Here is a 24714-nt window from a genome sequence, read left to right as displayed (position 1 = left end):
CTCCATTCTTTTATGGTATTAACTCAATTTAAAAAAAAAAGTTATCAATCTTGAACAGCACTGTGACTGACATCACTGACTCTCTCTCAAGTTCTGCATTGGCGCTGGTGGCGCCAGATGCAGCAATCTTTTTTGGCACCCCCAACAACCTCTTTCTCCACGGATGACCTCACTATAATTCTCCAACAGTGCAGGGACTGGAGTGGAGTGTGGTTGGATGGATTGGACTGAGTGGGATGGACTGAACTGGGGTGGAGTGGATTGGAGTGGAGGGGGGTGGACTTGGGTAGAGTGGGGTGGATTGAAGTAGAGTGAGGTGGACTGGAATAGAGTGAGGTGGACTGGAATAGAGTGAGGTGGAGTGGATTGCAGTGGAATTGGGTGGACTGGAGTGGGGTGGACGGAGTGGGATGGATCGGAGTGGGGGATTAAAGTAGGGTATTTGAGTGGAATGGAGGGCAGTGGGGTAAATTGAGACTGGCTTGGGGTTGGATTGTTGCAGAGATTCTGCTCAGAAACAGAACTATGTCTAGGACCATAAAACATCAGTATGTTGGGACTGAGTCACCATTCCACATCAGTACCTATGGACCCAAATCGGACTAATAGTGCCTCACTTGCCCTCCTAACCTTTACAAAAAGACAAGTGATTTGGCACCCCAAAACACAACACTCTAGACCCTCTCAGGGATGACTGTAGCAGGTCATGACCTTTCGTTCTCTCACTCATACATGTCCACAATAAATGAAAAACAGACATGAGGGAAGCTTATAATATTTATTGAAACTATCGTGCTCTAATATGCAATAACTGTGCAACAATTAGAAAACATATGCATGTCAATAATGTGATTAGCATATTTAAAAGACCATACATTCTAAAGAGCCCTGTGGATTGGATAGGTGTGGGGTGGATTGTACTGGAGTGGGGTGTACTGGTATGGAGTGTGTGGATCGGAGTGAGGTTGATGGGAGTAAAGTGGATAGGAGTGGGGCGGACTGGAGAGGGGCAGTTTATTTTGGATTGGACTGGGACAGATTGTTTTGGACTGAAGTGGGAAAAATTGGAGTGGAATGAATTGGAGTGCGGAAGAGTATTATGGATTGAAGTGGGGCACATTGGAGTGGGCAGATTGTTTTGGAATGGAGTGGGGCAGACTGTTTTGGATTGGAGTGGGGCAGATTGTTTTGGATTGGAGTGGGGCAGACTGTTTTGGATAGGAGTGGGAGGAATGAGAGTGGGGCAGACTAGAGTGGGGCAGGTTGGGAGGACTGGAGTGTGGTGGTTTGGAGTGGACTGGATTGGGGTGAATGATTTGGAATGGAGTGGGGTGGATTTGGAATGGAGTGGGGTGGATTGGATTGGATTTAGTGGGGCGGAGTAGAGTGAGGTGGGGTAGACTGGATTGGAGTGGCCTGACTGGAGTGTGGTGGATTGGGGTGTACTGCACGGTTATGTGTCAAAGCATAATTTCAGAAATTACACATAAGAAAGAAACAATGTCGCTTTGCAATAAAATAGTCTTTATCTTTTAAGAACAGTGCCCCTGAGCAAAAACAAAAGAAAACATGAGTGCCAAGTGAGAAAAGAAGGTTTGGTCAAATAAAAGAAAATTAACTATAGAAAATAAATCTTTGCAATTTTGTTTGTCCTGCTAGGCACGTGTTTGTCAGTCACACACCTTCTGTTTGCAGGGCACTAAAAGTTAAACAGAACAAAATAGGACCTCAATCGCGTGGGCAGTGGGCGGGCACTGTTTAAATTTAATCAACCAGTGCTTGGTCCCTGTTCCAGAAACGAGAACGGAAATGAGGTTAGGCCTGCCTTGACAAATTATGAGGCTGTAAAAAAATTTTAAAAATAAAGTGTGTCACACAAGCCAACAAATGTCAAGCAATGAGCGGGCTCCAAGCCCTTTTTTGTTAACAGTGTCTCGCATGCGAGACAAATGTGCTACCCCATGCTTTCGCAGGGTTGACCCTAACAAAAATATCCGGCCTGCGCTGACTGGACCATCTCAGTCTAGCATGGTAGGCAGCTGGGTACACTGTACAGAGTGGTGCCCTGCCTGCCACGAGGGATGTGATGTGCTGCTTGAACCTGAGAGAGGTGCCAGACCCACTCACTGGCAGTGGGCACCACAAAACAAAGTTTTGCCCATGATCACTATTGCCTGCCACAGAAAAAAGGGCAGCGACCTACCAGTAGCTGAAAAACAACCAGGTGACCCCCCTCCCCCAGATTCCTGTAAGGCCCGGCCCTGCCAGGGTAATGACACTGACAAACATCGAATAGGATGATCATGTTGTGACAGAGAGGCCACATGAAATGATGGTACGGCCTCTGAGGCAGCGGCGGCAGGTCTGAATGATTCAATGTAATGAACAGCTGAGCAGACTGCAGTTGCAGGCTGCTTGATCATGTAGTGACAGTCTGTGAATTAAACTGCCAGTAAGCAGAGTGCGGGTCTCGCCACAGCAGCACAGCAGAACTCAACACACTGCTAATTTAAGGCAGCTCCTGAGTTCTCTAGTCTGTCGCAGTCCCTCTCTCCTGGCCGGCTTGTGCCTGTAGTTTGCCAGAGGCGGTGTCAAGGCACTAATAATGCATGACTATATGTTTTAGTGCAGTGATGCTGACCACCACACTAAAAATCATTAGACTATCCCCTGATGCATAGTATTTCGCAGGGCTGGTCTCACCGTCTTGAGGATGTTGAAGTAGGTGAGGGGTGTTACTTAATGTTGGGTACTTCCAGTTTTAGGTTGGATGTAAAGTACACATTATGTACTGTGTCTCACAATGAGCAACTCCCTCAGAGTTGAGATCAACTAAACAACAATAATTGTTGGAAAACATAAAGGTCAATGTCATGGGTTCACAGCCCCTCCCAAAGGTGGGACTATACGTCCACGTTGAAGGAGTAATAAGAAAAAGCATTTGCAAAGTCAAAGGATGTGGGTGTATTGTGAAAATTAATGTAGCACCTGCACATTAAAGCCAGAAAAGTTAAGAATCCAGAATATTGACCCAGAAGCTGAGAGGAGTTATCAGAGAGGTTTCTGATAATTAGCCTAGCAATGGTTACACATTTTTGGTGCAGTTTTCTCAAACTTAAAAGAGCAAAAAGGCCCATTTTTTCCCGAATACAAAAGCAGAGAGTTGGAATAAATGTTGGTCAAATATATAGAGAATTAGCTTATGAATCCACAAAATAATTGTCAAAACAGTATGACCTCAAAAGGTAGCGGGAAAATGTAATTAAAAAACAGTTCGACACAACACAGAATAACAGCGAGACAGTGTTGACTGGAGACTGCCAAAATGGCTGCCTTCTCATTTCTCGGTCTCAGTACCTCCTCAAAATATTGTAAGTTGCGGCTCTTAAAAGAAATGTGAAATGCATCACTAAGGTTACAATGCACGAGGAAGTGTGCAGCTCTCAGACCCACCTTTTCAGCTTAGCAGCCCACATTTGGTTTCTTTCTTTCTTGTATTCAGGAACCCGTTTGATACATCAAGAGTTGCGCATTTGGGCATCATTTCATGTATGTCAGAGACACATCATGCCCTGTCAACTCAATATAATGCATAACACTCATCTCGTTTTACAGCGACACAATGTTCTGTGAAGCCATTCATGTTAAAATCACACCATTTCTGCACCCCATTTAAATAGCTCCTTGGTTCTGTATATTCATCTGGTTAAGGGTGCTTCTACTGACTTACATTTCTTCAAATTATATGCGTCTGTGCACTCTATCTTCTCAAACAATCTTTGAAACATTAAGTTTTCATATGAAAGTATAAATGTTATGCTAATAATTATGAACATTTCATTTTTCTCATTCATTTGTCAACGAACCTGCTCTCTACATCCTTGAACCCAAGTTTCTCCAAGGGCTTGTTGGCTTGCCGCCTGTTCCTTGAAGTCTCAGGGTTACAAAAGACTTCTTACAACTCTTCTGGTGCTGATGTCATCTTTGAGTCTTACCCTTCTCTGAGGTGTCTCCTCCAGCCCTGGGCCTCAAAAGTGGTTTCTGAAGCTGTTTTCTGCAAAAAGTGACGCAGTGACCCATTAGGACTGATTGGACCTGACGCAGTGCTTTTCGTTTTCAATACAGTGCTGATTCGGCGACGATGCGGATCCCGACTGCAAGGTTCGCTGACGACGCAGAGCCAATCCGAAGACCTCACTGCGAAGCTTGACTTCAACTCAGCGCTGAATCTTCGACAGCGACAGCAAGGCTTTACTTCGATGCATTGCGGATCCTTTGACACCAACTGTGAGGCTCGACTCTCACACATCGACCCGACTGCGTGGATCGGCACGGACGCAGGAAGTCCTTGATGCAGACGCTTGCTCCATACAGCCTACTTTTTCAGCAGGCCCTTTGTGGCCCCTGTAGCCAGCCTGCCCTCCATCGCGGTTGGCCTGAACTTTGGATTTACCCCCAGGTAGAAGAACCTCAAGTAACCTTTGAGAGCTATTAATTGCCAAGCACCGTTTTTAGTGCTTGGCAATTAAATACATAAATATCTATTGTTCTAAACTGGTGTGGAGTCTTTTTGTGGAGTTATCCTTGTGTTACTGTAATTAAAGTGTGAAAAAATACTTAAAACATTGCCTCTTAGGCTAAGCCTGACTGCTCTGTGCCAAGTTGCCAGAGGCTGAGTAAAGGTTAATTTAGGTTATGTATCCGACTTACACTGACTAGGATTGTGGCTCCTGCTTGTACAGGGTGCATACTCTGCCAACAAGAAACCTCAACAGTCCTTCCTTGGACACTCCATTCACACACAGTCACCTAGGCAGACAACATGTAGCCACCATGCTGCTCACAGTGCGCACCATACCCCTAGTGACGACAATGAGAGGACCGAACTTGTGATGGGCTTGGGGAATTTTATAAGGGGATTCCAGTAGGCCCTCTTTTCTCTTGGTTAAAAAATGTTTCTGCCTCTATCAGCGGACACCAATCTTCCAGTTTCTTTATGAGTACTACAGCCACCCTTGAGTAATGGAGTGGGCTGCACCCCCTGGTCAGTTAAGCTTAAGGCCTCTCTGTCATTGATATTGTAAGCACTGGCATTTAATTTGCAGGTTATAGAGCCCACTGGGAGCAAATCAGGGTATCTCAGAAAAGATAGGAGGTAGTCTGACTCCCCACCATCCTAGTATATTTGTCTATATAATTGTTGTTAAGAAATGGCTTTTTGCAGGGTTCACCCTCACTTTTGGCCCTACTTTCTGGTAACTTTCGACTGATGTTGCTATTTTTTTTTACTCTGTATTTACACTGAGTCCTGTCAAACAGGCTTCAGTGCCAGTGATCTGACTCTTTAAAATGTATATGTTTTAGTTGATTTATACCCAATTGCCATAACTTAACATAAGTCCCTAGTCTATAGTACCAGTGGAACCCAGGACCTGTAAGTGAAAGTGTCCCTCGTGGGCTGCAGCACTGATTTTGCCACCAGTAAAGTAAAGCAGCTCTCCCAGCCTGCCATTGCAGACTGTTTGAGCAGTTTCAAAACTTCTAACTGAACTTTGCTATTTAAAGTAATGCCAAAGTCCAAACCATCCGTTTTAATATATACGTGATCCCTAAGGCAGTTGTGTTTTCACATGTCCTGACAGTAAAAACCCTGCATTCTCATTTTTACTGTGGAAAGTCTAGTAGCTCCATCGACGAGTACAGAGTTACACGCTGACAACTACTGAATGAGACTACGAACTATTCAAGGTATCAAAATAATTATTGCATTAAACCCGACTGGTTGCTCAGGGCACATTTAATGTAACCTTTGCACAAAAGTCACAAAAGCTATTATCCAGAAGAGAGGCTGCTGCCGAACCAATTTTTTCCATGGGTGGTAGCCACACCCCTGGGATGGGCTAGGGAGCTTCACACGCCAAGAGAAGAGTTCTGCCATGTAGCAAGTGAGCACTTTCATGTAGTTGGACATGAAGTTGGTACCCCGGTCAAATACCACCTCCTTGGGGAAATCCACACGGGTAAAGATCCCCATCAATGCCCTGGCCACAACAGGTGCAGTCACTGTCCTCAGAGGGATAGCTTTCAGGTGCCATGTTCCACCAAGACCAGAATGAATCTGTTGCCCATGGCTGCCTTGGGATCCAGAGGCCCCACAATGTTTATGGCAACTCGCTCAAAAGGGGTGCCAATGACAGGGAAAGGTTGCAAGGGGCCTTGCACGCCCCCCCCCCCCCGACTTGGCACTTACTTGTTAGGTAGCAAAGGACATACAGAAAGCATCTGAGGCCTTCCTCATTTGAGGTCAATAAAATTGGGGGACAAGCCTGTCAAAGGTCTTGTGTCTTGCCTCAAATTAACTGCCAGTGGCGCATCATAAGCCAGACCCAGTAGGAAGGTCCTAAAGCGCTGGGGTACCACCAACATAGGTGTTGCACCAGGCTCAGGAACCATAGGCTCACTATACAGGAGATCATTCTCCCAGTAGATCGGGTGCTGCCCAGAGGCATCACCAGCTGCCTGGGCCTCAGCCTGCTGCCGAAGGCCCTCAAAAGTAGGGCACTCTTTCTGCTCCTTGCAGAATTCTTCCCTGGCCAATTGGTCAGCCCAGGCAGGTTCCCCAGTTCAGCCACATCTACCCCTGGAAATACCGGGGTGTCCCCCTCAGGTACCGCCTCCTCCTGGACCGTGGGAATTTCAGGAGTGGGTAACCCGTGCCTCATGCCCATGCCCTTCCTATTTTTGGCAAGTACCTGGGCCATTCTTCCAGGTCCTTTTGACAATCCTCATAAGCTGCCATGGACAGTGTGGTCAGGCACACCCACTCAGACAACCCCATCATCTCAGAGTGTGACCTGAGCTCACCCTCCTTCCAGATGGTGTGTTCCAGGTCGTTCCCCAGCAGACAATCCACAGGCTTGGATGGACTCGAAGCTACCTTCAGCAGATCGGAGAACCCCCCTACTCAAAGGGAACCAGAGCCACAGGGTAGTGGCTCTCACAGTTGTCAGCAGCAACAACTTGGTGGAACGTGTTAGGGATTACCAGCTCTGAAGACACCAGTTGATACATGATGGTTGTCATGCTGGCTCCTAAGTCTCTCAGAGCCTCCATCCTCTGCCCATTAATAGACACACACTGACTGTACCTTTTAGTATTGCCAGGCATGTGGATTCTCTGTACCATCTTTTCATCACCCAGGGTCACTAGGGCCAATTCAACACTCCTCTCAAAACTATCTGGGGCAACCTCCTCCCTAAGCGCTACACTAGCCAGCCTCAGAGACTGCACACCAGTGGGGGGCTGTGCCCGCTTAGGACACTTGGCATTCCTTTTGTAGTGCACTTCCTGCTGGCACTCATAGTACTTCATGGTGCCTTCCTGGCAGTCTTGTTCTCAGGGAACCATTTCCTCTTATCTACAAGGGGAAGGGAACCCTGGCCCCTTTAGAGAACTCCTTGCTCTTTTTGTGCACCCCCCACCTTCTTCTGGTGAGGCCCAGATCTACCTTTGTGGTGGTCCCCCCAGATACCTTCCTGTGGACCCTAGTGCTGACCCAGGAGTCTGCCTCCTTAGCAATCTGTCTGGGGTCAGTGAGCATACTGTCAATAAGGTGTTGGCGCAGATGTGGCAAGCAAAGACTGAAAATATGCTCTGTTGCAAACAAATTATACAGTCCCTGGGAATCGTTTTCCTCGCTGTCCTTCACCCAACCATCCAGTGCCTTACAAACAAATCCACATAATCCACCCAAATCTATTGGGAAATCTTTTGACTGTCCATGAAATTCAGTCAATATTTCTCTGGGGTCAAACCAAATTTCTGATTAGGAACTCCCACATGGTGGGTATCTCATCCTGTCACCCCCTTCTAGGGCCAGTAGAGTGTCCCTCCCCTCACTAGGGCCATGTCTCCAAAGACTATCCCCCCAATCTGCCTCAGGGACCTTGTGCATTTGGAGTGAAATTTCACAGGCCTCAAACCATCTGTCTAGGACATCTTTCACCACAAAATCAAGACACCAAACCCATGGGTATGTGGATCCTTCTGTCAGAGGGCATGGAATAAATGCTGCCACCATCACTGCTGGACTTTACCTGCCTGGCCTTTATTTTTCAGCTCGCAACTTGGCTCGGTATTACCCTCCTGCTTCTTACAACTTTGCAGAATCAAAAGACATTTCTCACTGTTGATGCCCTGGTCCATAAGTCATAATTGCCTTGATTATGTCAATAATAGACTACGCCAATTCTCTTAATTTGGGCCTACCGAACTACCTTACCCATAGGCTCCCGCGGATTCAAAAGCAAGCCGCTCAGCTGATCTACCAACTCCCTAGACACTGCCACTTTTCTTTAGTGACAAAAGATTTTCACTGGCTACCAGCTGCCAAGAAATCCACATTCAAAAAATGTTGCAAAGTTTTTTTAATCCCTTCACATGAAAAGTCAACCTTTATTAACTTTTGCATCCAAATGTACACCCCCCCCCCCCATTAGAAATATCAGCTCGACTCATCTACACTATCGAGTAATCCCTCAATTTAATAGGAAAATGACAGATGGGGCCAGAATTTCAGTTACTGCCCCTCACATTTGGAAATCCCTGCCCTTGAAACTCAGGATTACTCTCAACTATGGGAAATTCAGACAGATGTTGAAAACCTTGCTCTTCAAGCAAGCCTATCAATAGTGTTCTTTGCTGTCTTGGGCTACTTACCTCAGTGCCAAGAAACCATTTGGTATATGTACGCTCTACAAGTTATAGTAACATAACATATAACATTTGCTCCAGTTGCTTGTCTCAATCACATTTTGTGTACTTGCCCTCCACATAGACCGGATTACCCATGTATGGCCAGGAGAGGCTGTATTTATGCATGGGTTGATCTTGTAGGATGGCCTCTTCTGTCATGTAGTTATGATTGGGGCTCTAGGACACATCATTTTTATTTAGCTTCTTAACGAGCAAAGATCATACCTTTGGTATTTTAGCTCCAAGATCCTGATACTGCTTTGGATTCTTGAGAAAATTAACAAATTCCATAATTTCCAGCTTTGCTTCTTCACAGCCTGCCACATCTTTGAACTTGACATCGATTTCATCTTTGAGCACTTTAGCTGTGGTTTCACCAACACTGAAGAGCCCACCCATTCCTCTGCCTGGTCTTCCACCGGCTGGCCCCCGCCTCAATGAATATAACAAAAATCCGATGATGAGAACTGTGGGCAGCATGCTCAGCATAAAAGAGCTAGGAAAAAAACAAAGGAAATCATGATTTTCTACAAGAATCATGGTCAACAGAGAACATGAAAATAAGGTCTTAACTGACCAGTGGAGAATGGTCAACACAAATGTACTTTTTAAAATTAGCAGTTAGGATGGGGCAGTGTAAGTACTTGTAATTTCAAGATACAATACCCTTCTCACCACTGACTCTTTGCCAAAATCCTTTGTTATAAAATTGAATAAAGGGGGGTCATATGATGCCAGCAAGATTGGAGGTTATGTTCCTACTGGGAAAAACATCTAATTTCAAGCATATCGTTGTGAAGACCTTGGTCACTGAGCACAGAATCTGGTGCAGAAGGGGAGCATAGTTGGAAAATGCTCCAGGCTTGAAAAAAACACAGAGTAAAATTATCAACTTTGAAGCAAAGCAAGAGAGAGCCCACAGGCATTAAGCTGAAAAAAAGAACAGACTCTGTGGGCTCACTCTCACCTCCATTTTGAAACTCTGCAAGGCCCCTCATAGGATCTAGTCTGACACCCACTGTGTCCTGTTTGTTTGCTGGTGTTATTGTCATGTCTCTCAGTTCAGTAAGGAGTGTAGTGTTTTCCTTGGAGTGCAACAGTGCCCATGAGTGTGATCTTTATGAAAAACTTCATAGCTTCCCTCAAAGAGTTGGAAGCTTAGGATGCATGGTGGATCTGACTGCCCCCATCTATGATTAATTGCATTTCCCTCATAAAATTGGCGGTGTTACCTACACTGCTGCATGAGTTTACAACCAGCCTAGAGGTTTATTTTCCAGGGGTATTATTTTGTGTTGCAGACCCAAATCACCTTTTTCTGTTTGCATCCACTATCCAAATTCCTGCAGAGGTGCACTGAGAGAATCATGGCTAGATATCTGTATTTAGTCAGGTTGTTGCTCAGCAGCCATAATGCCTCTAGAGGTGAGAATTAGCTGAGTCATGCATCATTGAATGTGTGGTACCGATTATTGGGGTACATGGAGTAACATCACTCTTCTCACAACACTGCAATTTAAGGCCTAGCTTTCAAACCTCAAAGCAAATGTAATAGATAATTGGAGGAGATGGGCTTAATGTTGGAACAGCTATATGCAGACACTAGATCAGCTGAGGGGGGACCATTCAATTAGTCAACTGGTCATGTTCTATTTGCTTAATGCAATCAAGATAAAGCTACCCTACTTCCCTAGCACTGTCAAAGAATCACCCATGGTGAGGTGTATCATGAGAGTAGAGCACCCTCTGCACTTAGTCTTCATTAGGTATGCAAGATGGAGGGCTGCCGGACTTTCCACAGTGCACAGATTGCATCAGGCAAGGAAGAAACTAGGATTTTACATTATGGATGCTTAGTGGACAAATGCCTGCTTGTAAACTAACAGTGCTTGTAGACTAACAGTATTAATGAATTATATGCACACATTAATTGTATAAGTTTTCACATCAGACGTATGTGTCTCCTGTAAAACTTGAGAAGATGGACCTACACCCTTGTCAAACATTTGTCCTAGGTGTGGTATTAGTGCTGGGTTGCTGCACTTGACATGGCAGTGCCAATAGATATGCGCATACTAGTACAGCCTCTGCAAGGGCCTACTTGATATGACAGGAGAAAGCTTCAGTCCGAGTCCTGAGATCTGGTAGTTGGTTCTTTTATGAGGTGCTGCCTACCTTGGGATGTTGATTATTTTGTTATGTGGCCAATGTGGTCAAGAGGAGACTAGAGTTGGAATAGATCTGGGGCCGTATTACGCATTGTCATTGTTTGCACTCGGCACACCTTTTAAAAGGTGTGCTGGGTGCAAACAATGACAATGCTCCCCATTTTGGTGAATGCGCTGCCCCCAGGGAAGCCGCAAACTTGTGCTGCCTTGGGTGGCGCACATTCATGTGAAAACACGGAGCGGCTGCTTGCAGCCGCTAAGTGTTTTCACAGTGCAGGTGGCAACCCGCCTGCACTTTTAAAGGGGATTAGAGATACCCTTGCAGGCAAGTGCAGTCAGTGACTGCACCCGTCTGCAAGGTGATGTCTGCGGGTCCATAGGACCCCTTTTCTCACCTCCAGAGGGCTGCTCTCTCCTAGAAGGTGGCGCACTGTGAGTACACACCTATGCAAATGAGGGAACACCCCCTGATGGTAGCACTGGTGCTTTAAGATCAAGTGAAATTAATACAGTTGAATATTCAGAAGAAGTGTTTCTGAACTAAAGTCTAGAATTTTGGGTTAGCTGTGTTCTAATTGTGGGGGTTTTCACTAGTAAAATACCCTACTTGGGACCATGGATATTTTGCGAATGATGAAAAGCAAGCTCTAGAAATAACACACTTATGGAGAAGAAAATCTTTTGAGAATAATATCAGTATTTTGCTGAAGCACAAGTTACTTACTTGTGTAACGATATATCTGTAAGAGACATTAGTTAGTGATAGATTCCTTACCTTCGCATATCCCCAGGCGTCAGACTGGATCCGGAAAGTTTTTCGTCAGCAGTACCCCTGCGCGTCGGTAGGCGTCGTCGTGAGGCTCCGCGTATGTCGCTGGCGTCGTCGCCCCCGAGATGACGTAGTCGGAGCTACTTTGACGCGCCCACGCACGCTGACGTCTGTTCTGTACACAACATTTCCACGCCAGGAACGCAGAGCCATGCCAGAGACAGACTACTGGTGCAATAGAACTAGGGCCCTGAAAGGGATGACCGGAACCCTAGAGAACAGTTCGCAGAATGGGGAGGATGGGCGGGCGGTAAGGAATCTATCACTAACTAATGTCTCTTACAGATATAGCGTTACACAAGTAAGAAACTTGTGCATCTGAAAGAGACACGTTAGTGATAGATTCCTTACCTTAGAATACATACCCAAGCAATACCAACCCCGGTGGTGGGCCTGCGAAGTGAGATTAAACCAGAAAGTCACGGAGAACCGAACAGCCAAAGAAGCCGTCTCTCCGGACTTGACTGTCAAGGCAATAGTGCTTAGTGAAAGTATGCAGCGAGGACCAAGTGGCTGCCTGACAGATGTCCTGCAGGGGGACACCACGTCCCAATGCAGTAGTAGCTGCTGTCACCCTGGCAGAATGTAATAATAATAATAATAATAATAATAATAATAATAATAATATAATAAGGGTAGCTTATAAAAGCGCTTGGTTACGCCAAAGCGTGTCCCCGCGCTGCAACTGAAGAACTCTGAGCGAGGTGGAGACCAGTGATCCGTTATCTGGAGAACAGGTGTGTTTTTAGGTTCTTGCGGAAGCTGGATTCGGATGGATCCAGATGGAGAGGGAGTGAATTCCAGCTTTTCGCTGCCAGATAGCGGAAGGAGCGTCCGCCCATACGGGCTCTTTTGACCCTAGGAACCTTAAGTAGGCCCTCATATGAGGAGCGCAGCTCGCGCGCAGGTGTATACCTTGTCACTAAGTTCTGGAGTGGAATAGGAGATTTCTTAGCCAGGATGCGGTGGCATGTACAGAGGGCTTTGAATTCCACTCTGCTTTTTACTGGCAACCAGTGGAGGGTTTTGAGAGCGGCTTTGGTGTCTGATCGTTTAGGGATTTTTAGGATGAGACGGGCTGCCGCGTTCTGTATTACCTGAAGGCGATTCATGGCTTTGCAGATGGTACCCAGGTAAAGTAGGTTGCTGTAGTCTAGGCGTGATGTCACAAGGGCATGTACCAGTGTTTTCCGTGCTGACATAGGAAGGAGGTCAAGGACCTTCCTTATGGTTTTTAGGACACCAAAACAGACGCCTGCAACTCGGTCTATTTGGGGTCCAAAAGATAGGTCATCGTCGAGCCATACGCCTAGGTTTTTTACTCCCTGGCGGGGTATGGGAGCTTCATCCAGACATGGAGGCCACCACGCCGATGTTGGTGGACATCCAGGCTGCAAGTTCTTGCATGCAGTTCCTTAAACTGTCCATCGCAAGACCGGGTGCACGCGATAGGGAGATAGCCAGCTGCGTGTCATCGGCGTATGACACGATGCTCAATCCGTGACTCACGGCAATTGAGGCCACTGGAGAGACATAGAGATTAAACAAGGTTGGGCTCAGGGACGAACCCTGGGGGACGCCCTGACCCAAACCTATGTTTCTCGAGTAGTGGTCGCCCAGGCGAACCTGGAAGCTTCTCCCTGTCAGGAAGGATTGTAACCATTGGAGTTCAGCTTCGGATATACCTCCGTTGTTCAGACACTGTAGCAAGTTGTCGTGCGCCACAGTGTCGAACGCTGCACTCAGGTCCAATAGGATGAGGGCCATGGTGTGTCCCTCATCTACCCCCTGACGTAGGGTCTCAACTACAGTAAGCAGTGCGGACTCTGTAGAGTGGCGGGGGCGGAATCCGAATTGGGTGTCGTGCAATAAGGCAGCCTTTTCCACGAAGTCCATTAGTTGTTTATTGACCGTTTTTTCGGTCGGGCAGGAGTGAAATTGGGCGGAGATTGTCAAGTTTCTCAAAACTGATGGTAGGTTTCTTCCTGAGGGGCAGAACCACCGCCTTTTTCCACTCCCTAGGTACTGTCTTGGTGGTAAAAGATACATCGAGTACATGTCTAATGTATGGTTCTAGTACCCTTAGACTATCCGTCAGGCGTTTGGGTGTGGTAGGGTCTCTCGGAGAGCCCGACTTCACCGACCTGCAGATTTTTAGAAGATCTTCCGTGGGAGGGGTAGTAAAGTTGATAAGTCTAGGTTTATCTCCCCACTCCCTTGGGCTTTCAACGAAGTCTGCCCCGGTTTTGGACTGCGTGGGGAATGCTGAGTAGATTTTTGTTATTTTATCTGAGAAAAAATCTGCGATTTTGTCACACAATTCTGGCGAGCAGTCAGCGGGGGCAATAGCTGGGTTTCCGCTTGAAAGAGTTTTGTAAAGTGAAAACAGCTCTTTCGTCGAGTTACCAGCCTCACTGATCCTATTCGTAAAATATGCTGTTTTTGTCTTTCGGATTAGTCCATGGTAGATTCGTCTCTCGGTTAGATAATTCTTTCTGGTTTCTTCGGAGAGAGTCTTGCGCCATTCTCTTTCGGTTCTTTTCAGTGCAGTTTTCTGAACTCTTAGTTCAGCGTTGAACCACGGGGCAGTTTTGTTTATGCGTCCCCCAGATTTGGTTTTTAGCAAAGGGGCTGTGCAGTCTAGTGCCTGATTAATGCGTGTGCAGAGGTTAGCATTGGCTGTGTCAGCATCCTTCCCTCCTCGGCTTCCTCCTTTCGTTAATTCTGCACAGAATTTGGACTGAGAGAATGTAGCCCATTTCCGTTTGAGGTGGTACATAGCTGGTGGCTGTGGGGGTCTGCTTCCCGGGATTCGTCCAGGGAGTACCACTATGTATCAGTCCTTCTTGGATACCATTACCAACCTATCCCTAACACACTCTAATCTAATCATTCTGGGCGATTTCAACTTGTGGGAGAATGCAAATATGGGTAGCTATTTGAGAGATTTGAAATGCACTTGTACCAACTTTAATCTCCAACAATTAGTCACCTCCCCGACCCATCAGGGAGGGCACATTCTCGATCTCCTGTTTGCAAATGAGCTGAAAGTTGAAATACTAAACATTGTTCCTCAAAACTGGACAGATCATTACCTAATTCATTAAGATTAACTCTTTAAGATTGTTAGAGACCTCTCAGCTCCAACTTGCCTAGAAAACAAAGTGGAGGCTTCACAGAAGTTATGCGATGAGATCGCCACCCACTTTGAGGAAGAAGTTGCAAAGATCGTGGGCTCCTTCAAGGACAACGAAACTGCTACCCAGGATGGGTTAGAGGTAACTGAAGGGGTCCCGGGTCAGCAATGCACCTTGGATAGGTTTCCTACCCTTTCAGACCTTGTCTTCAATGCTACGGTGCAAAGCATATCTTCGGGCTCACCACTCGACCCCTTGCCCCAGAAGGTGTGGAGATCATATGGCCGCTTGACCTTCCCTTGGTTGCGACAGATATGTAACCACTCTCTGGAAGAAGGTACAGTCCCAAAGGGCTGGAAGAAGGCGGTGGTGTCACCTCTGATCAAGAAGCCCTCTTTGGACCCGAATAACCCGGCCAACTTTCGGCCAATCTCCCTCCTTCCTTTTCCAATTAAAATTTTGGAAAGGGTTGTGAGCAGATCGCTTTCAGATTACTTGGAAGAGCATAACTTGTTGGATAGGGACCAGTTTGGTTTCCGACCCGGACATGGGACAGAGTCAGCCCTGACAACTATGATGGATAATCTACGGATGCGGGCGGACAACGGGAGCACAGCGGTCTTGGTGCTCCTGGATATGTCGGACGCATTCGACACAGTGAGTCATCCAATTTTGCTTGAGAGACTGGAGGGCATCGGGATAAAGGGGCGGGCACTGCAGTGGTTCCGTTCCTATCTGACAGGGAGACAGCAGATGGTAACCTTGGGACCATTTACATCTAGGACTTCTTCTATAGCCCATGGAGTACCGCAGGGCTCCAGTATCAGCCCCATTCTTTTTAACATTTACTTACAACCACTCTTCTCTATTATTAAAGCATTCGGGGTTGAACTGGTCAACTATGCTGATGACACGCAATTGGTATTCTCCATGGAGGGTAAACATGCTGTCCCCACGGAACGATTCCATGAGTGCATGCGGCTGACCACAGACTGGCTGCAGCGTAACTCTCTACAGTTCAATGGAGGAAAGACTGAGATACTGTACTACTCACCAGCAAGAGTACCTCTACTATCTCCGGTGGAATTCAGGCTTGCCCCAGAGGAAGATTCTTTGACCCCGACTAAGACAATACGCAACCTGGGGGTCCTTATAGATAACCTCCAAATGGAATCTCAGGCAGGCAAGACAGCCAGTGTGTGTTTTGGGCTACTGCGCTTGTTGCGCCAGATCTTACCGATTCTACCGAATGAGATGCGCTCCCTGGTCGTGAGCAGCACAGTGTTAAGTAGGATGGACTACTGTAACTCCCTGTATCTGGGGGCCCCTCAATATATCATCCAGGGGCTGCAAAAGAGTCCAATCAGCTGCAGCCAAATTAGTGTTAAACCGTAGACGTGCTTCATCCTCTACTCAGGCTCTGAGAGAGCTTCACTGGCTGCCAATCAAAGAACGGGTCCAATTTAAATCCCTCTGTTTGGTATATAGAGCAACACATGGGATGGGCCCAATACCCCTCCAGGAAAAGTTCACCTGGTACCTCCCACAGAGACAGCTTCGCTCTTCCAGCGCTAACCTGTTGGTAGTTCCTAGATTCAAACGGTCTAGGATGGGCGGACGGGCTTTCAGCGTGGCAGGAGCCTTGCTGTGGAATGAGCTACCACAGAAGATTAGACAACTTGACTCATTAACCGACTTCAGAAAGAGCCTTAAAACCTGGCTGTTTCCGAAAGCCTAATCCCCCGTCTGTTTATCATCTCGAACCGGTAATAGCTGTGCTATATCAGAGCGCCAGGATACCCGTAGGGTCACAGTAGCGCTATATAAGAATCAATACAATACAATACAAAAAGGGACCAAATAGTGGTCCGACCATGGGATGGGAATTGGGGTCATAGCTTCCGCTTCCCCCCAGTTGACAAATATGGGGTCCAGCAGATGACCCTGTTGATGGGTCGGGCCTCTAACAATTTGGGTAAGTTGGAGGGCTTTCAGTGCCTGGCCAAAATTCTTACTGACGTGGTCTGAGGGGTTATCAAGATGAAGATTGAGATCCCCGAGTACCAGAAACTTGTCAGTGCACAGTGCGGTTTCCATGATTCCTTCAACCAAACTCTCCTCGAACCTGGCTATGGGGCCTGGGGGTCTGTAAATTAGTATGCCCTTTAGCGTGTAGTTATTATTCACTTTGACAGTGAAGCTCCCTGCTTCACTGTCCAGGATGGGAGAGCTATCTAGCTGGCATCGTAGGTTTTCGCGGGCTATAATTGCGATTCCGCCTCCTCTGCCTGTGGGTCTATCCAGTCTATGTATTGTATACCCTCCTGGAGTTGCCTCAAGGGCGTAGGGTGTAGACTCATTATCTAGCCATGTCTCTGTTAGAAACACAAGATCCCATTGGTTCTCAGTAAGTAGATCATATAGGTCTAGCCTGTGTTTTCTCAGTGAGCGTACGTTAAGCAGTCCGCATTGTATGGTATAGTTCATGTTGGTTGTATTCTAATGTGCGCGCAGCTTTACAGCGGTTCCTTTTTAGCCAGAGAGTAACAGGTTTTAATGCACAGGACAACCCAGCAGGAGATAGTCCGTTTGTGCACAGCCTGGCCTTTTGTGACGCCCATGTAGCCAACAAAGAGCTGGTCCTTAACCTGGAATGGTTGTGTGCGGCTGAGGTAGAATGAACGCGCATGTTTTGATACCAGATGGTGCAGCCTCTCTTCCTCTCTGAAAGGGTGTGGAGGCGGAAAGAAAGTGGGCAGAGTGACAGTTAGCCCCAGATGAAAGGCAGTGACTCCTTTTGGTAGAAAGGAGGGACGTGGCCGAAGCACAACCTTGTCCGGGTTAACCGCCAGGAAAGGAGGTTTGCATGAAAGAGCCTGGAGTACACTCATGCGCCTAGCGGAGGTGATAGCCACCAGGAAGACAGTTGTCAAAGTCAATAACCGTAAATGACAGTTATGAAGAGGCTCAAAGGGAGCACACATTAAGTATGTGAGAACCAGGTGCAAGTCCCAGTGAGGCATCACAAAAGGAATAGGAGGGAAAAGTGGAGTAATACCTTTGAGAAATCTGTGGACAACAGCCTGAAAAAGGCTGAAAGAGCAGAGAGTTACCCTTAACAGTGCACAGAGCAGAGCCCTGCTAGGCCAAAGAGAGAAGGAACAATAGGACCTCAGAAAGAGGAGCAGAAAGGGAGGGGGGGTCCACAGCTTTCGCTGTGCACCATGCCACAAATTTGTTCCGCCGGCAGGCATATACAGTTTAGGTGAGGGACGCCTGGCTGCCAGAATCACATTACTAACTTCAGGAGGCAAATCAAATGGCATCAACTGTCGCTGCTCAATCTCCACACAAGGAGGTGGAGGCTGGACAGGTTCGGGTGGAGGACCGTCCCCTGTTGCTTCGACAGAAGATCCTCCCGAAGAGGCAGTCGGATCGGAGGATCCATGCTCATACTGAGTAGCTCGGGATACCAAACTCTTCAAGCCCAGTCCGGTGCCACAAGAAGAACTTGTGCCCGGTTGCGTCTGATCTTCCACAATCTGGATAGAATTGGTATAGGCGGAAAGGCGTACAACAGACCGCCACTCCACTCGCGACGAAAAGCGTCTCCGAGAGAGTGCCGTCTAGGAAACTCCAACGAGCAGAACAGCTGACAGTGCACATTCTGTTTGGTGGTGAACAGATCTAACCAAGGTTCTGCCCATTGCTGAAAGAGACCTTGTGCCACCTCTGAGTGAAGACGCCATTCCTGATCTATGATGCACCAGCGGCTGAGTTCGTCCGCCCCGGCGTGCACAGAACCTGCCAAGCATTGAACCACCAGTAGAATGCCCTGGCAGTCCAGCCACGTCCTGAGGTGCAGAGCCTCCTGCCAGAGGGTCCACGAACCCACCTCGCCTCGCTAGTTGCAGTACCACATGACGGTGGTTTCGTCCGAGAACCCCTGCATGACTGTACTCTTGACAGAGGGAAGGAATGGTTCGAGTGCAAGCAGGTTCGCCGTAAGCTCCAACTGATTGATGTGGAGCTCTGACTCCGCCGGAGACCGTAGGCCTCTGATCTGCGCCTCCCCCATATGGCCGCCCCATCCCCGGAGGGACACATCTGTTACCACTGTGTGCTCCGGTTGGGGAAGGAAGAGAGATCTGCCGCTGACCCAACTCATAGGCGGAATGACCCGGACGCACTGTTTGGAAAGATAAACCCCAAATCGCGTCGTGTCCAGAACCGCTCCGACGAAGAGGAGCTTCTGAGAGGGAGCCAGATGCGACTTCGCCACGTGGATGGAGAACCCCAGCAAATGCAGGAGGTTGGCCGTAGTTTGGAGGTGGGAGACGACTGCTCGGGGCGAGCCCACCGTCAACAGCCAGTAGTCTAGATAGGGGAAGACTGAAACCCCTGATATGCGCAGATGAGCTGCGACCACCGCCATCACTTCTGCGACCAACCGAGGGGCGCTGGTAAGGCCAAAAGGGAGTTCGGTGAACTGAAAGCGGGAGCATTTAGAACTTGACGTACCGGAGGCCTAAAAGAGGATGCAGGCCGTTGTCCTTGTTTGTTCAAGAAGTAATGGGAATAACAACCACGACTTACTATGGGCGTCGGACCGCGCTCGACGGCTCCCCCCGGCCAAGAGGGCCGGAACGTCGTGCTGGAGAAGCGCCAAGTGATACACCAACAAGTGGTGGTACGGAGGGGCACGGCCGGAGGGGCAGTCCGGAATGGGTGGGAGTAGCCCCTTCGGACTATTAGCAAAACCCCACTGTCCGAAGTGATGATGCGCCAGTGGGGGAGGTGATGGTGAATCGTGCCGCCCACGGGCGTTCGGTGGGCCCGAAAACCCCGGACTAGGAAGGTTTGGAGGCCGTGGTGACAGGGGCGGCGGCGGACTGTGACCCACCTCTGTAGGTCCCCTTTCAGCGGCTGCGCCAAGAGTGCTGCTGCGCAGGCCTGCGGCTTTGAAAGGAACGTGTTTCGGGCGCCCCGTCCCTGCCATGAAAGGCAGACCCCGAGGGAGTGCGCGTGGCGGAAAGGCCCAAGGACTGGACCGTTGCCCGGGAGTCCTCAAACGTTCCAACGTGCCATCCGGGTTGTCACCAACGATGCGCATGCATCCCCTGAGAAGCCAGTGGCTCTGAGCCAGGTGGAATGGCGGAGCGCCACAGTTGTGGAAATAGCCCTGCCAAGGGAGTCATCGGTATCAAGGCCGCCACGTAGTAAACGGTGCCGCATCTCTCCCCCCGGTATAGTTTGGGAGAGTACCGTCTGAGTGTCCGTGAGGTAGCAACAGCGCCACTGTGTCCCACACAGAGTGGGAATCCTGAAGTGGCAGAGGTAACACCTTGTTCCCAGACCGATCAACCTTTTTTTTTTTTTTTGGGTACCCTATCCGGAGGTGTGGAAGGGAATGTGCTAGGAGAAGCAGAGGTCTGGACAACCAGACTCTCTGGCGTCGGGTATTATGTGAGGAAACTGGGGTCGCCCGGGACCGGGCGATGCTGTTGTGCCACACTCCTATCCACAGGAGTACCTGTGGGAGGCGTGGACCAGGCGCCCAGAGGACGTCTGTAAGTGCGTCATTAAAGGGCAGCAGTGGCTCCTTGGAGGAGGCTCCTGGCCGAATCACCTCAGTCAGGAGATTGGTCCTCAGAGACAACGTAGGGAGCTTGAGGTTAAGAGCCTCAGCCGCCCTGCGCAACAGAAAATGTACCATCAAGCTCCGTAGCCACGGAGGAAGGGGACAGTGTACCGGGGCGTGGAGAGAAATCCAGATCGCTCAGATCCTCCACATTGGCATCCTAGTGTGGCGCATCCTCACACTGAGATGCGAGAGGGTCCCCAGACCCCTCCCAGTCTTTGCCGTCGACCGTCGGCTGTGTAAGAGGCCGAGAAGGATGAGGAGGCCGGGGAAAGGGAGAAAATTGCCTCTCCCAGGCTAGGAACTGGTGGACAATAGGTCAATACAAGCTCGTCATAGTCCGGCAGTGGAGGCAACGGCGCCGTGTCCGACGCCAGGCCTGGAGCCATTGCCAGGGCCGAGTTTGGAGCCAGCGGCGGCGCCGAGGCCGGAGCCAGCGGCGGCACGGAGGCCGGAAGCCAGACAGCGGCGCCGAGGACGGAAGCCAGCTGGCAGCAACAAGGCCGGAAGCCAGCCAGCGGCACGGAGGCCGAAGCCAGCGGCAGAACCGAGGCCCGAGCCAGCGGCGGCGCCGAGGCCATAGCCAGTGGCGGGGGCCAAGGCCAGAGCCAGCGGCGCGGGCCGAGGCCAGAGCCAGCGGCGGGGGCCGAGGCCAGAGCCAGCGGCGGGGGCCGAGGCCAGAGCCAGCGGCGGGGGCCGAGGCCAGAGCCAGCGGCGGGGGCCGAGGCCAGAGCCAGCGGCGGGGGCCGAGGCCAGAGCCAGCGGCGGGGGCCGAGGCCAGAGCCAGCGGCGGGGGCCGAGGCCAGAGCCAGCGGCGGGGGCCGAGGCCGGAGCCATCGGCGGGGGCCGAGGCCGGAGCCATCGGCGCGTCCGAGGCCAGGAGCCAATGGCGGGGGCGAGGCCTGAGGGTATGTTGCAGGCGTTGCCGGGGCCAAAGGCGGCGGCATGGGGGCAGAACCCCCGAAAGCACTCCGGAGGGACCTGAAGGGGCAAATAAACGGCCCATGGCCGATAGGAACACTTGTATTCGTTCCGGAGTCGCGTACGGCCCCGGGGAAGGGCTGCAGGCAACAACGGAGGCTCCACCAGAGCCGCAGGGGAGTGACCACCCGCCCCCTCCACGGCGTCCCACGACCAGTGAGGGGTAGGCGAAGAGCGACGCCGCGTCTTCGACCTGGTATGGCGATTCGACTCACCTGACCCCGATGCCGACGAACAATGGTGTAGGCTCTGCGACCGGCCCCACCACAGCCCACAGGCGCAGGACTGAGTGGCGTGGAGCAATTGCCGGGCCTCAAAGAACTGTCGGGAACGCTCCCTTAAGTCTTCGGCGCCATGGCCCAACAACTGGGGCACATCTCGGGGTGATTGCCGTGCCCGAAGCAGAAGAGACACGTGACATGCTGGTCCTCCGCCGAAGGCTGACGGCAGTGCCAACAGGACTGAGACCCGGGCGTCCCCACTGCTCCAGAAGTCGAGTACTCGACAAACAAGAGAAACAAGTCTCAGAAAACAAGTCAAAAATATGACTAGGAGTACCGCTCTCTCTCGGATCTGCGCTTGCTGGCGTGGAAAAAGAAAGAACTGAGGTCAGCACGCGTGGTCGCGTCTAAGTAGCTTCGACGATGTCATCTCGGCGGCTACAACGCCAGTGACGTACGCGGAGCCCCATGACGACGCCTACCAAAGCGCAGGGGTAACTTTCTGGATCCAGTCTGATGCCTGGTGATATTCTAAGGTAAGGAATCTATCACTAACGTGTCTCTTTCAGATATAAACTTTGTCAAGGAATTCATTATTAAATCTGTAATTTAAAAAATATCTATTTAACTCAGCCCCTGGTTCTGAAACGACACAGGAAATTTCACAACTTATCTGAACAACTTAAGAAGTCAATCAAATGAATGTCAAAGTAATCTCAAGTTCCAAAACATACAAAAGTGCACTCACAGACACACACTCCTACTATTAATGAAACATACCTAACATAGCCGTTTAGCCTTCCTTTTAGTGCCCAAAATGCAATGTCCAAATAGAAAGTTACTTACTTACACTAACAATATTTCTGGTAGAAAAATAACCTTCCGGCAGATTCCTCACATTATGAGCTTATCAATATTCTTTGTAGGCTAATGGCTGGTCTGGGAAACTATTTTCGCACCAAAGACTCTCCTGCCCCATGCGGCTCCAGCCGAGACTCCATTTCCAGATGTGACGTCACTGGAGCATGTTAGGACGCAACTGGGGCACTGATGTCAGTTCATTAAATCTTGCCCAGGCCTCATCAAGAGGTGGCAAGAAGAGCTTAAAGCTGTAACAGCGACAAATACAGCATGCAACACCTCATTATCCACAGCACTAAGTCATCAGGAAGGAGTGAGAGTGGTGAGGAATACGCAGAATATTACGCATCCACCTAAAATATCACTAAATTAGGTAAATAACTTTTTCTTTGATAGGCAAGTCTTCTTGCAGATTTTTCACTTTAATAATGAATCCTGATGTAGGACCTCTTTGCGAGATGGGACGGACTACTGCTGTTTAACTATTAACTAAGCAAATCATGCAACCCAGCTAGGGCAAAGTACCCATCAATCCATGCCTCGGATGGGAGGCATAGGTGTCATGAGGTTTATTGACCCTGTGAGCACAGGTAATCGCCACCGAAAGAGTTGGTTTTAGAGTTAGAATACAAGCTGAGCAACTGACCATCAACTCGAACATAGAAGTCAAAATAAGATACATATCATTCCGAGGCACAATGAATAGAGTGAGAGAGAACAAGTAAAGCAAACCTGTCAGAAAATGAGCAACAGTTAAGGAGGGATGGTTGATCAGGAGGCACATAAACACAAGGCTGCTACGTAGCCTTGTAAACGTAGCCACCAGTAACCTTGTGCAAAGGACAATACAAACCTCAAAATGTCAGACAGGCAAAATATTAAAGGAATGATGCCTTCTGACTCATACCTCAGCATAAATCCCTTCCAGCGGCTTGTGTAGATGGTTTTGGACCCCAAATCACATTTTGATGTCTGGGAAAGGACTTTAAGAATGGGAGGTTGAGACCCTAAACTTTGTCATCTGCCAAGCGGCCACGCAGGTTGCGCGAGAAGGGGAAGCTCTGCAAGACTTCTGCCTGTGACCAGGACTGGGGGCCAAGGTGTGCTAGTTTCCCTGCTGGTGAAGTGTCATCACCCAGGGAGAACTAAGATCACCTGCCCGGGAGCAATGGCCCCTGTCTGTTTGTCAAGACCAGGGACTAAGATCAGTGTGCCCTGTGTAGAAGAGGAGTGTGTTGGAGGGAGCGAGCTGTGTGAAGACTGCTGTGCAGGAAGCTTCAGGCCAGCACCTCCATGCCGCAGTGATCCATATGCCAGAGAGAACCACAGTTGAAATTATTTGGGCCAGGAGTTTGTGTCCGCTGAGATCAGTGACCTCGTACATCAGGAGGGGCCGCCATAGTGAGGTTGATCGCACTGGCAGAGCCTGCGCATTATTGTGATTAATGTGGCAGCCCTGTATGCCAGGAGGGGCTGCCGGTATTAGTGTTGCCAAGTGTTTGGGTCAAGGCACAGACAAGGGGATTACTGTCGTGACCAGCAGGTCAAGCCTGCCAACTGCACCTGACTGAATCCCAGAGGATTGCAACAACACTGCAAAAGATGTTTCACACTCACCGAAGCTCCAGTGGGGTGCCGGTAAATTCTCCCGCTGTGTCAGGGGTGGAGTGACTTACCTCGTGTTGGCTGAGCGGAAGCAGCTCCAATCGCTTGACGAGCCAGCAGTGCTGCTCAATGGAGAGAGCCTATCCTGCCGGGTGCTGCTGTGTGAACTGCACTTGGACTTTCTTTGCCAAACATAATCTGGACACCGGAGTGCCAACAGAGAGGGCACTGACTGCAGCGCTGAACACTTCCATACCGCCAGAGGGGGGTTAGACTAGAATTGGTCCTGTGGGGCCCCTGAGGGACTTGCAGCTAACGGGGTTGGGTCACGACAGACAATTTTGACTAATAGCTAAGGAGTCAAAGGGGAACTCTTGAGTACGGCCTAGTAATATGCATTCCCTGGATGAGGCCCCCAGAGAATAACTTGGGACAGGTTACAAGGTAGAGGGTGGGACAGGGATTTGCCTGACAACTAGCAGAGACCCAACCTCAATGTTATTGCATATGAGTATTG

At 49.3% G+C, this 24714-nt stretch overlaps 1 protein-coding gene across 1 annotated transcript in view; it reads right to left on the bottom strand.

The window, feature by feature from the left end:
* Nucleotides 1-24714, bottom strand: part of AFG3L2 (AFG3 like matrix AAA peptidase subunit 2) — a 233440-nt gene that overhangs the window by 137709 nt on the left and 71017 nt on the right. Inside the window, exon 8 of the mRNA XM_085606063.1 lies at nucleotides 8980-9250. Coding sequence (XP_085462189.1) covers nucleotides 8980-9250 — 271 coding nt within the window. The remainder of the gene's footprint in view (nucleotides 1-8979; nucleotides 9251-24714) is intronic.

This window comes from Triturus cristatus, chromosome 5_1, assembly GCF_964204655.1.
Source record: "Triturus cristatus chromosome 5_1, aTriCri1.1, whole genome shotgun sequence".
NCBI lineage: Eukaryota > Metazoa > Chordata > Amphibia > Caudata > Salamandridae > Triturus > Triturus cristatus.
Note: the sequence above shows the minus strand (reverse complement) of the source record. Positions and strands in the feature narration are given on the sequence as shown.